This window comes from Bos taurus, chromosome 9 (genome assembly GCF_002263795.3).
Source record: "Bos taurus isolate L1 Dominette 01449 registration number 42190680 breed Hereford chromosome 9, ARS-UCD2.0, whole genome shotgun sequence".
In the NCBI taxonomy this organism is placed as follows: Eukaryota; Metazoa; Chordata; class Mammalia; order Artiodactyla; family Bovidae; genus Bos; species Bos taurus.
In genome coordinates, this window is record NC_037336.1 from 89165833 (window position 1) to 89179119 (window position 13287).

Below are 13287 nucleotides of genomic sequence, written 5' to 3' on the forward strand. Positions count from 1 at the left end.
TGGATATATCACTGCAGCTCAACCCAAGCTTCCACCTTAGGATGGCTTCTTGGAGGACCGCTGACATTAACCCTATGATGGTAGATCTACTTAAGAGTCAACTTTGTGAGGACTTCCCTGGTTTTCTAGTGGCTAAAACTCTGTGTGCAGGGGGGCCTGGCTTCGATCCCTGGTCAGGGAACTAGATCCCACATGTTACAACTAAAGGTTCCACATGCTGCAACTAAGACCCAGCACAAGTAAATACATATTTTTTTTTTAAAAAAGAGTCAATTCTGTGAGGAGATGGAATGTATTTGCCCCAAACACCTGTCTAGCCAGTGCCTCCCCTTTCTCACCAATCCTGCCCAGCTTCTTCCAGATTTCCCATCCCAATTCACCATCTCACACTCATGTCTCTATTCTGCCCAGAAGGACCAATTTTCAAGAACCTATTGATTCTTTCCTTCTATTGTTTTACACTTTACCTGCTGCTCGTTAAGCTTTTTCTGTATTTCTTCTGAGTCACAGGAATCGTAGACAATGGGTTTGGCCAGCTCTGACTCGATGTGGGCTAACCACGTCCTCAGACTGCTCATGTTCTTATCCAGCTGTTGTACTGCAACCAGAGTCTCCTTCAGCTTCTTTACCCTGTGGGCAGAAAAGGAGAGATGTCAACTTCAGGGAGAGGCCTCACTCATGCTTCCCTCAGGAACAGAAGCCAGAGCTGGGTCTAAACCCAGAGTCCAGCCTGGTTCAGCCACCTACTGTCTGTGTGATTGTGGGCGGTGGCATAGCCCTTCTGTGTCTCTGTTTGCTTGTCTATAAAATAGAGAAGAAGTCACAGTATTTATGAAATTCAAATTAGGTGAATAACGATGGTGCCAGTACATGGGAAACATTAAAAAGAATATTAGCCATGGTTATCCTCAACACAACTATAATGATACAACAGTTACAGAAACCTCATGTGACTTCATCAATAATATAATCTATACTACATACTTTCACAAATAATATAATGTATACTTCTACCAAGAATAACTGGGAGAAAAAGTTAACATTTCCAATGATTTGTCACTAAACAGATCACATCTCCATGGTTCCGATCACTTCCGCTCCTCTGGGATGTGTTTCAGCAACACTGTAGCAGAAACTTAGTTCAAAGAAGAAAACACACTTAAGAAGGCAATGGCACCCCACTCCAGTACACTTGCCTGGAAAATCCCATGGATGGAGGAGCCTGGTGGGCTGCAGTCCATGGGGTCGCTAGGAGTCGGACACGACTGAGCGACCTCACTTTCATTTTTCACTTTCATGCACTGGAGAAGGAAATGGCAACCCACTCCAGTGTTCTTGCCTGGAGAATCCCAGGGACGGGGGAGCCTGGTGTGCTGCCATCTCTGGGGTCACACAGAGTCGGACACGACTGAAGTGACTTAGCATAGCATGCAATTTGAGTTTTCATGATGCCAGATCATGTCAAAGGTAACTAAGGGCCTACTGGATTGTCAAATGGCAGAAGGCAGGTGCCAGATCTACTGTTATCCAGTCTTCTACCTTCAGAGCCTTATTCGGTCCACTACTCACCATGGCAGTGATGGCACGCGTGCTCAATTGTGTCCGACTCTTTGCGACCCTTTGGACTATAGCCCAGCAGGCTCCTCTGTCCATGGAATTTTCCAGGCAAGAATACTGGAGTGGGTTGCCACTTCCTACTCCAGGGGATATTCCCAACCCAAGGATTGAACCTGATTCTTTATGGCTTTGCCACAAGAAGCCCAGTATTCACTACATGGCATGCCTAAAAAACAACCATAACAAAATGCTGTTTTCCCATTCTTTCCAGGAAGGAGTAAAAACTCATTTCTTTAAGATTGCCATTTCTCTAACAATAACATGTGAACACTTTAGAAGTAAGGTGCCAGAAAGACAAAATAAATGATTTGATTATTTTCTTAATGTAATGTACAATCTGATCAGAAATCTGGCATGGAAGCAATGCAATATAACAATATGGTAAGAATTAAACAAAAGAAACGAACCAGGTTTCTGGCTAATACATAAGGAGTGATCAATTCTGTCTTGCCATGTTCAGTAATTATTCATTCATTCACCACTTGTTCATTTCTTTATTCCTCCTACAAACATGTATAGTGCTAGATAAACACTGACAATTAAAGTTTCATCCTTGCCATTGAGGAGCTTAGACTTTGATGAAAAAGAGAAAATGAAGAAATGATATGTGAGCTGCATCTTGAGAGGCAGATACAAGCCAAGCAGAATGCTTCTGGCTTCCGAAACATAAAGAAGAAAAGTTTGAGATTCTGAAGGCAAAGAGTGTCACAGCACCCAGGAGATTAGGGGTGAAAGAACGGGGGAAAGAAGAGGAAAAGAGATGAGATGTGCTAAGATACAAGACTGATGGGTGGATGAGAGTAAGATTATAAGACTCCCATAGTGACATGATAATGAATTTGTCTGTAGTTTTAAAGATTAATAAGAACTTTTTCCAAGATCTATTTGTGGACTGTTAAGATCAGTTCTGATTTTGAGTGCAGAAGTTTGAGGCAAGGCTGTCGGAAGAGTCCGTTTAGGAAGTAAATAAAGTAATTGAAGTGGTTTACGTCAAAAGCCTACTTTCAAACAGCGGGGGTTAGAGGCAAGGACTGGATTGCTAAATTCACAAATCCTCATGATGTGAGACAGAAGGAGCTAGAAATGATGTCTCTTCCAATTGAATGATTAGATGGATGCTGGTGTCTCAGAGGATACATGATGAGGAGCAAGCTCTAGGGATTAATGGGGCACAAAGTTTAGGATATGATGAGTCTGGAAATAATAATTCTTAGGTTCAGAAAAGACAACAGAATGTATTGCACTGATTTACATACTGTGGCATAGAGTTGAAGCTCAATGAAAGGATGTGTTTCATTCTGAAAGGGGATGGACTAAGAAGAATGAACTTTAAAAGGTTAAAGGAGGAGGAATCATAGGTAAAGAAAAAATAATTAGAAAGGAAGGAGGTGAAGCAGGTAAGTGTAGCAAAAAACTAAAGGCAGGAAAAGTTTCAAGAAAGAACTTGTGGACTGGGGAATAAGACTGATGGTACTTAAGGGTACAAAGTTGTCACAAGCAGTAATAAGCCACATGGATTGAATGCATAGTAAAATGAATATAAATAACAAGAGCATACTATAATTTCATACTGTGATAAATATGACAAATACAACGGCCACCACATTATAAATTATCGATGTATCAAAGTAACACGTTGTACACCTTAGAATTACAATGTTGTATATCAAGTACATTCAATTAGAAATAATTTTTAAGTAGTGTCATATATACATGTAAGTGAATCACTTTACACTTGAAACTAACATAATATTGTAAATTTACTAATTAAAAAAAGAATTAAAAAACAAAAAGCAGTATCATGCCATGGTTATCAGGTGTTTAGAAACCCAGCGTGCCACGTAAAGTGATCTTAAAAGATGATAAATATTTATTAGTGTGCAGCTTAATGGATATGTCTGCATGTTTCCAAATTTTATGTTACACAAACTAGCTACAAAATTACTTTAGAGTCACTAAGAGTTATCTTAAAATTAAAAAAAAAAAATTAAAAAAAGAAACTGTTGGTCAGGATATGATCTAAAGGCCCTCTTCATTAGAGTTCACCTGGTTTCCCTCATGAAAGTGCAGCTCCCTAGACCCCAACACTGTCCTATGGAGCCAGAATCTTAGGAGATATGGCCAGGGAATTTCCATTTTTAAGAAGCAAGCCTTAGGTGTTGCTAAATTGTGGAACCACAGGTCTGCTTAGTCAAAGGCAGAGCAGGACAGCATGATGAGGCCTAAAAAGAGCCTTTAGAAGAGGTCTGCTGGCCCCAGATGAGTAGTTTAGCAAGCACCGTGGAACCAGAACACGGGCGGCATCTGGCTTCAGAAATACCTTATGATAAAAGAGGACTGTTAATCATTTTAAGAAAGCAGGCAGGGGAGTTGAGTAAATATGGTACAAAACAGGTAGAATTCTCTGGCTAAAAGAAAAAATTTGATTTTTTGTTCTGTTTAATGCAGTTGAAGGCCTGGAATCACTTTAGAATGTTTTTAGGCAGAGAAAAAGGAACTCATGAGATAAGAGCCAAAGACAGAAGAAAAAGGCAGAAAATGATACATGAATATAGATGATGGAGCGAGGATGCATAGGAGCAGGGCTAAGGGGAAAAGGGCATGGACAGATAAATGAGTTTTGAAAGGAATTTCCCAGTGAGGACAGAGTGAGCAGGAGTTTGGGAGGAACACAGATAGTACTTTTTAACTCTGTTAATATCAAGTAATAGCAGCAAAAAACCATTATTGAGCCCCTGTTGATGGGCTGACACGGCTGCATGTATGTACATGGAATGCTCTGAAAAGAAAGGGGATGGGGAAGGGGAGCACATGATCAATGATTTCTGATGCAGCCCTTATTTGAAATTCAATTTTGCTTTTAGACCATAAGCTTTTTAAAAAATATATTGTAGACTTTTTTGTTCAGGAAATGTGGTCACCTTACGACACTGCTTATAATAGAAACAAATGGCCCATAAGCAAAATACTTCCATTTCCAAGGTGTCAATCTGGCTCAACCAAAGAAGTATCTGCTTGGAAAAAATGTCAAGAGCGGTATGTCTTTTAAAACTCTAGAGATGTGATAGGGATTTCTCTGGCAGTACAGTGGTTAAGATTCTCTTGATTCTACTGTAGGGGCCACAAGTTCGATCTCTGGTTGGGAAGCTAAGATGCCGTATGCCGAGCAGAACAAAGGAACAGCAACAACGACAAATCTAGGGATGTGATATGTTTCAGGTAGGTATCTGCAACAGAATGTTCTCAAAGATGGATAACCCTCACTCAGAATGACCAAATCTCTCTATCGTATTACTCCCAGATGGTAAAGAAGAGATTCTCAAGCTAGCATTGGTCACTTAGGGTGTTTTCCTGCCACACAGGCCAAAGCTAACTCTCTCCCCACCTCCTCGCTTCCATGACTCTCCAGATAAATCTGATAGGCTTCTCTAGTCAGGAGCCACCTTTCTGAAGAAACTCTCATAACCAAACTATGTTGAGAATTTTTATTCACTTTTAATTGCTTAGAATAGATATCATCACTTTTGTTAACATTTTCTGTAAATCAATGTTTCTCTTGCAAATGAAAATCTAGTCATGACACCTTCACTTTTCCTTTAGAATGCTTAAAAGGATTTTCACTATGCTCAGTTCTTGACAGTATCTATATTTCATTAATTATAATAAAACCCCTTATGTTTGAATAACATTTTCAGTGTGTAAAGGCATGTTACCTTACATTGTTTAAAAAAATGTGTATTTAAAAATTATATTCATATTCTGCAATATATTCAATTGATAGGGAACAGAAAACTTGCATTACAATATATTTCTCATGACTTATAATTCCATTCAAGATAAGACTTTCTCTAATTAGCCTTCTAAGTATAATTTGTACCTGTCTTGAGAGCATTTGAAAACATTAGCCTTGAACAATAATCCCAAGGACTTTTACACACAACCCACTCACATTTCTCTCGTACGTCAGACAAAATTCACCTGAAGGTCAGTTAGAGAAGCTACTGGGTATAAAGTTCAGGGTGCATATCCTACCAACAATGATCATGGCACAGGCTTGGGGTTTAACATGACCTTGGCCATCCTGCCTCAGTGTCCCATATGGAAAGGACAGTCTACAACCAATAAAGCCACTGGAATAGGACTGAAGAGTGGCTCATTGATCTGAGATGTCTGTCCTGGTTTTACCCCAGTGAAGAATGTCCTCCCAGGAACCTCTCCCACTGGACCAGCTTCCTGTCTTCAGATCTGGTAGGATGTGAATGCTGACCATGCTTTGGGATGGGGCTTTACAATAAACTTACAACAGCATCAGGCTTTTGTGTGGAGCTAAAGGCTTCGAGTTGGTGATGGACAGGGAGGCCTGGCGTGCTGCGATTCATGGGGTGGCAAAGAGTCGGACACGACTGAGTGACTGAACTGAACTGAAAGGCTTCGAGAGTACCTCACTCTGGGCCTGCTTCCTTCTTACTCTTGTTCAAACTCTCTGTTGTTATTTATGCCCATGTTCTTCCTTCCCATGGGAAATTCTCTGGAAAGCTAGAACTGTGAATTTCCACTCTGAGTGTTCTCTTTCCATTTTTGGCTGCCATACTAAGCTCAGTACCTTGCACAAAGCTGGGTTCTATTTAAATATCTACTTTCCCTGATGGCTCAGAGGGTAAAGAATCTGCCTGAAATGCAGGAAGACACAGGAGATACAGGTTCAATCTTTGAGTCAGGAAGATCCCCTGGAGAAGGAAATGGCAACCCATTCTAGTATTCTTGCCTGAAAATTCCCATGGACAGAGGAGTCTGGTGGGCTACTGTCTAACCAGTCACAAAGAATTGGACACGAATGAGTGACTAAGCAAACAAGCAAACATTAATAATTGGTATTCTAACTAAAATATTTTTATTTTGTTAACATATTTTATTTGACATTAAATGTATACTTAAATTTTCTTCTAGATCATTTGCTAATGATATATTTGTTAAGGACAAAAATTAATTGATTTTCTTGGTTCAAAATTCACTTACAAAAATGATCCAAGACACAAAGGCTATGAATAAACACTGTTCCACCGGATATTACCTACAGTAGCCAAATAATTTACAGATCAGTAATCCTGTACAGTATTGAAGGAGTTCCAGTAGTCAGAGCAGTTGGTGCAGTATGTGAAGGGCATCGTGACATGGAAATGCTTGTTCATATAGTCCATTAAGGACAAGTTCCTCTTTCAAATGAATGTGTAAATCTTAGTATAGTCAGGGAGGGTGAACGCTTAAGTGGGTCTCCCTTCCCATTTTTAAAAAAGTGCACTTTACCACAAAGAGCAAAATACATTGTGTGTGCAAGTGTTGAGGGGGGAAGGGGTGCTGATGTGAGCTGAGAGGAGGTGGGGGATAAAGTCCCCATATATCACCTTCGAGCTATTAAAGTTGATATTGGTGGGACAGGGATCATTCTTTTTTCAGAGAAATGTCCCACTTTTTTTTTCCCCATTATTTCTTTAAAGGCAACTTTGACTAAAGTATCAACAATAGTTTTATTTATCTATCACTGTAAGAAGTTTGAGCAACATTCTTTTTGGTAGCATCCAGGATTATAATTCAAAATAAGTGTTTACAGATGTCATTTGTCTGGGTAAGTTTAGCAAACCTGGTCTATCTGTAAGTCCCTGCACCTGGTTCCTCTTTCAGAGTCTCCTGTGCTTCCTGAGTATTTGATCTTTCTTGAGAAGGGTTCTAATACCAATTCCAGTTGTACGGCTTCTTAATATTGCCACATGACTACACACATACATGCATATATACATACACATTTCATATATACCTCACTACTTTCCTTCAGACAAATTTAGTAAATACATACACCAAAACCAACAAAAAATTCATGTGCTCAATATATCAGAACCAAAAGTACCATTAATAAATTCTATTCATCAATAGGGGTTTATATGGGGAATGTTATGGTACCAAAAAAATGTTGAAAAATAAAGTGAAAATTCCTGATGTAATGTTATTCTAACTGAATAAAAATCATTAGGTAAATATCTACATTATGCACTAAATTACCATTTTAGACACGCATTTCCCCATTTGCACATATGTTTGAAAACCTTTATACTAGTCAGTGACCAAAACCTACTGACATACCTAAAGACAAACGACTTTCTCTCACACACACAACCCTCCAGGCTGCTGAAGCATGAGAGATTATTTTATTTCATAAAGGGAACACTTTTGGTTACAAAGCTGTGAACTGGCCATGACTGAATTTTAGTTTTAGCAGCAGCTGTCCTTTAAATAACAGATGACGGACTGACAGGATCTTTCCACTGGACCTTTTTTCTGAATCCCGTTCCTGTGTCTCAGACTCTCTACTGTAACCATACCCCTCATGTGACGATTCTAATCCAGAGACAACTGGATGCCGAGCCATGACAAAGCCCATTAACCTTTCCATCTAGCTTCACGGGCCAGTAGAGGGACAAGAAAAACCAACAAATAACTCTTAGGGAGTCCATGGCCAACAACCTCCTAACACCAGTCAGCCCCACTTCACACTGGCAAAAACAATTATGGATTAAAACTCCAGCATCCATCCTGTCGCCCCCACGTAACAAGTAAGCTATGCCCAGGGGAAGAAACTCAAGGAGGTGCCTGCCTTGCGACATTGCAGTTACAGTCCGGGAGGTCTGCATCCGCACAGCCATCGTCTGCCATCCTTGGGCCACAAGAATCTTCCGCCACCACCATGAAGTATCCACTTGCAAAAGTTAGCTTTGCAGAGCAAAAGGCTGAATCTTGCGCGGGGATGAAAGGTTCCCTGGTCTGTGTATGGAAGTATGAAAATGCTCCCTCCAGACAAATGTTGGTAAGTCTCTGCCTGATAATATGACACTGAGCAGTGAGTGACAAGTGGTCATGCTTCTAAATAAAACCTACATTCATTAACATGTGCCAGGCTTGATCTCCTGGAATGTAGGCCACGAGGGTAAGAAGGGGAAAGGCTCAGGGTAATCTGGAAGGAGGGGGAGGCTCCAGGTCTAAAGAAAGAAGGGAGCAGAAATAAGACTGGCTGCAGACACATCGCCATTCTGGAAGGACCTTCCCCCTTTTCTAGCAAGCAGTCTGTTAAGTTGGAAAAGATATTTGAAAAGACAAATGACCCAAACACAAACAAGCAAAACCGCCACAAGTACAGCAAACTGTAGTAGCAAAAAGGAGCAACTTCTATTTTTCTTCAGTTTGCTTGCCAGCTAAGTGATGTAAGTAGGAGTTTAGGGGGTTGTTTGGGAAGATGGGATGGGCAAGAAATTCTGCTGAAAAGTGAATGGTCTTCACCTTTGAATAGACAATTTGAGCAGGAAAAGGAATGAAGAAATACTATTCTCCACTTACCTCAAACTTTGTCCTTTTAAAAATAATGATATAAAGTGACAAAAATAACATGTTCATTTTAAGGTAATTAAAAAAATATGTTCATTTGCTTTGTGGAATTTCAGTTAACTTGGGGGGGGGTTGGAATTGCAAGAATTTCTAAATTTTCTGCACTGATTCTATATAAACTTCATAATTTAAGCTTTTAAAGAAAATAAGCTCCCAAGTGATTCATTACTGATAATTAAAAAAAGAAATGTGACCAATGCTGCCTGCTTTAAATCCTTTGAGGATTTTAAAGTACATACGCACAAATGACTTATGAATAAATAAATGGGCAATAAACATTTGCTAAGCTTTTTTTTAAGGCCAATATGATGAATTTTAACTAATACAAAACAAAGCACTTGGTTCTGGTTATATGAGTTGATTGCTTTAAAAATAGTAATATATTTTCTCTATAAAAGAAACAAACCTGAATTTTTACGTTAAAAAAAAAATCCAGAAAACTTCATTAAAAATAAAATTATTTTTAAAATGCTATTAAAGATATAATATTTTTATTCTTTAAAAAAAAATCACTTCACTGATATATTATTTTCATCAAGATGGAAAATATTGGTTGTAATTCAATAATAGAAGGTAAATTTGCTTTTTCTTGATTACTAGCAACATTAAAAAAAACTGATTAATTCCCTTTTACTATATTTGCGTTTTTCCATGGGTTATTTTTTTTTCCATGTTCACTATTCTTAGCACAATATATTTATTCCAATGAACTAAATATAAGGCAAGGCTTTACAGACACAGTTATTGTAGTAGCAAAAAATGACAATAATATAAATTTTCGTCGTAGGGAAAATATTAGATAAATCACATTATATAAAACTATGGAGTGATCTAAAAGAATAAGATTGGCACATATAGTATATGATAGTATACCTGATCCTTTCCCCTGTGTTGTCTCACTGGAGAAGTGGCAGTTATTTTTAATGAACACTTTGAAAATGAGGAATCCGGGACTCAGAGAGGTTATACAGTAAGCCCTAGGTCACACAGCCAGAGCAAGGTGAACTAAAACTAAGTGAAAGTGAAGTCGCTCAGTCGTGTCCAACTCTTTGCGACCCCATGGACTGTAGCCTACCAGGCTCCTCCGTCCATGGGATTTTCCGGGCAAGGGTACTGGAGTGCGTTGCCATCTCCTTCTCCAGGGGATCTTCCCGACCCAGGGATCGAACCCGGGTCTCCCACATTGTAGGCAGACGCTTTAACCTCTGAGCCACCAACTAGGATGGTGTCATTTCTGAGCTTGCTGCATCAAAGCATTTCTGATTCTGGCTTGACTTTTCTGAATGGATCACCATGAGGTAATACCAGCCACAAATTCCAAGAATTACTTTTTCTTTTTCTTCTTCTTCTAGTTTGGGCAGAGCTCCCACTGGACTGAAATCCCTAGTGGGGACAGCTGCTTCAACTTTGCAAAGCCCTCCTTATTCTCCATGAGCCTCTAAACTCCCTCTAGGATGAGAGATGACATTTATTGACTGAGCGCTTCACTGTGCTAAGTGGTTTACAGGTACCACCTCATTTAATCCTCCTGATAGCCTTTTACACCATATAATTGAAGTACTGAGAGGATGAGTAATTCATCAAATATCACAGTGCAGGTGAAGCAGAAACATTTTATAATTCAGGCAAGTGAAGCCCCAAGCCCAGGCTCTGCTATATTACTATCTGTATGTAGGGTACTTTTCACATGCTGTGTCTCAGGCTGAGAAGCTCAGCAAAATACTGGAGAGACTACTATATATGCAAAGAACTACATAGAACTACATTAGGTTCTGGGGTTACTGTGGTCATCAAGTTTGATACACTGACATTTCAACAGAAGAAAGAAACTTTCAATAATCTTCAAAATGGGATATTTATTATAAACAAGGGAACTGCTACGGACTGTATACAGAAAGCCTAGATAAGAAGGGCTTGATCTAATCTGGAGAAAAGGAAGAACATGAAGAAGAATTAGGAGCTGGCCGGTCCAGAGAGAGAGAGAGCAGGAAGATGAAACAGAAGAGGGGAGGCTCTCAGGTGAGAAGCCCTGTATCCTTGCTTTATCACTCTTATGTTTGGGGAATCATTTTCTTTTTCATTTTTATATCCCCAGAGGGGTGTCTGGAAACTATGCCTGGCTACCTGTTTTGGTAATAAGATGTTACTGAAATCTACTGTGTTTCTCTACACACTGCCTAAGGCTGCTTTTGGGATTTATTGGCAGAGGGCTTTGTCAGAGGCTGTTCAACACACAAAGCCTTGAATATTAGTCATTTAGTAATCCAGTCCTGAGAGAGTTTGCCAGCTTCTGCCATGTAGCAATATGCAGAGGAACTATTAATACTTCATACACTTTTGTATACAGGGGGCATACCATAGTTTTTAAAAATTGTATTTGTTTTTCCTGTTTTTGAGATCCATGAATTATGATAAAGTGGACATGATCAAGCAGGAGATGGCAAGAGTGAACATCGACATCTTAGGAATCAGTAAACTAAAATGGATGGGAACAGGCGAATTTAATTCAGATGACCATTACATCTATTACTATGGGCAAGCTGCTGCTGCTGCTAAGTCGCTTAGTCGTGTCCAGCTCTGTGCGACCCCATAGACGGGCAGCGCACCAGGTTCCCCCATCCCTGGGATTCTCCAGGCAAGAACACTGGAGTAGGTTGCCATTTCCTTCTCCAATGCAGGAAAGTGAAAAGTGAAAGTGAAGTCGCTCAGTCGTGTCCGACTTGTCGCGACCCCATGGACTGCAGCCTACCAGGCTCCTCTGTCCATGGAATTTTCCAGGCAAAAGTACTGGAGTGGGGTGCCATTGCCTTCTCTGCTATGGGCAGGAATCACCTAGAAAAAATGATGTGGCCCTCGTAGTCAACAAAAGAGTGCAAAATTCAGTGCTTGGGTGCAATCTCAAAAACAACAGAACGATTTTAGTTTGGTTCCAAGGCAAATCATTCAGTACCACAAGTAATCCAAGTCTGTACCCCAAACACAAATGCTGAAGAAGCTTAAGTTGACTGGTTCTATGAAGACCTACAAGACCTTCTAGAATGACACCAAAAACAACATCGTTTTCTTCATAGGGGATTGGAATGCAAAAGTAGGAAGTCAAAGATACCTGGAGTAACAGGCAAGTTTGGTCTTGGAGTACAAAATGAAGCAGGGCAAAGAGTTTTGTCAAGAGAACACATTGGTCATAGCAAACATCCTCTTCCAATAATACAAGAGACGTCTCTACACGTGGACATCACCAGATGGTCAATACCAAAATGAAACTGACTATATTCTTTGCAGTTAAAGATGGAGAAATTCTATATAGTCAGCAAGAACAAGACCCGGAGCTGACTGTGGCTCAGCTCCTTATTGTAAAATTCAGGCTTAAATTGAAGAAAGTAGGAAAAACCACTATGTGATTCAGGTATGACCTAAATCAAATTCCTTATGATTATACAGTGGAGGCAACAAATAGATTCAAGGGATGAGATCTGATAGAAAGAGTGCCTGAAGAACTATGGACAGAGGTTCGTGACATTGTAAAGGAGGTGACCAAAATGACTGCAAAGAAAAAGAAATGCAAAGCAAAGTGGAGGCCTTACAAATAGCTGAAAAAGAAGAGAAGCGAAAGGTAAGGGAGAAAGGGAAAGATATACCCAACTGAATGCAGAGTCCTAGAGAACAGCAAGGAGAGATAAGAAGGTCTTCTTAAATGAACAGTGCAAAGAAATAGAGGAAAACAATAGAAAAGGAAACTAGCGATCTCTTCTAGAAAATTGGAGGTATCAAGGGAATATTTCATGCACGGATGGGCACAATAAAGGACAGAAACAGTATGGACCTAACAAAAACAAAAGAGCTTAAGAAGAGGTGGTAAGAATACACAGAATAAATTTACAAAAATGATCTTAATGACCCAGATAACCATGAAGGTGTGGTCACTCACCTAGAGCCAGACATCCTGGAGTCTGAAGTCAAGTGGGCCTTAGGAAGCATCACTACAAACAAGGCTAGTGGAGGTGATGGAATTCCAGCTGTGCTACTTAAACTTCTAAGATAGAATGCTGTAAAAATGCTGCATTTGACATGTAAGACAATTTGGAAAACTCAGCAATGAGTGGCCACAGGACTGGAAAAGGTCAGTCTGCATTCTAATCTCAAAGAATGGCAGTGCCAAAGAATGTTCTAACTACCGAACAATTGTGCTCATTTTACATGCTAGTAAGCTTATGCTCAAAATCCTTCAGGCTGGGCTTC

At 39.8% G+C, this 13287-nt stretch overlaps 1 protein-coding gene across 22 annotated transcripts in view; it reads right to left on the minus strand.

The window, feature by feature from the left end:
- Nucleotides 1-13287, minus strand: part of SYNE1 (spectrin repeat containing nuclear envelope protein 1) — a 503306-nt gene that overhangs the window by 50433 nt on the left and 439586 nt on the right. For 21 of the 22 annotated variants that reach the window (XM_024997066.2, XM_024997067.2, XM_059889951.1 and 18 more), the window contains one exon: nt 468-630. In XM_024997066.2, the coding sequence (XP_024852834.1) occupies nt 468-630 (163 nt within the window). Of the gene's footprint in view, nt 1-467; nt 631-8263; nt 8440-13287 lie in introns of those variants that run through there. The other variant, XM_059889952.1, reaches the window with a different exon arrangement.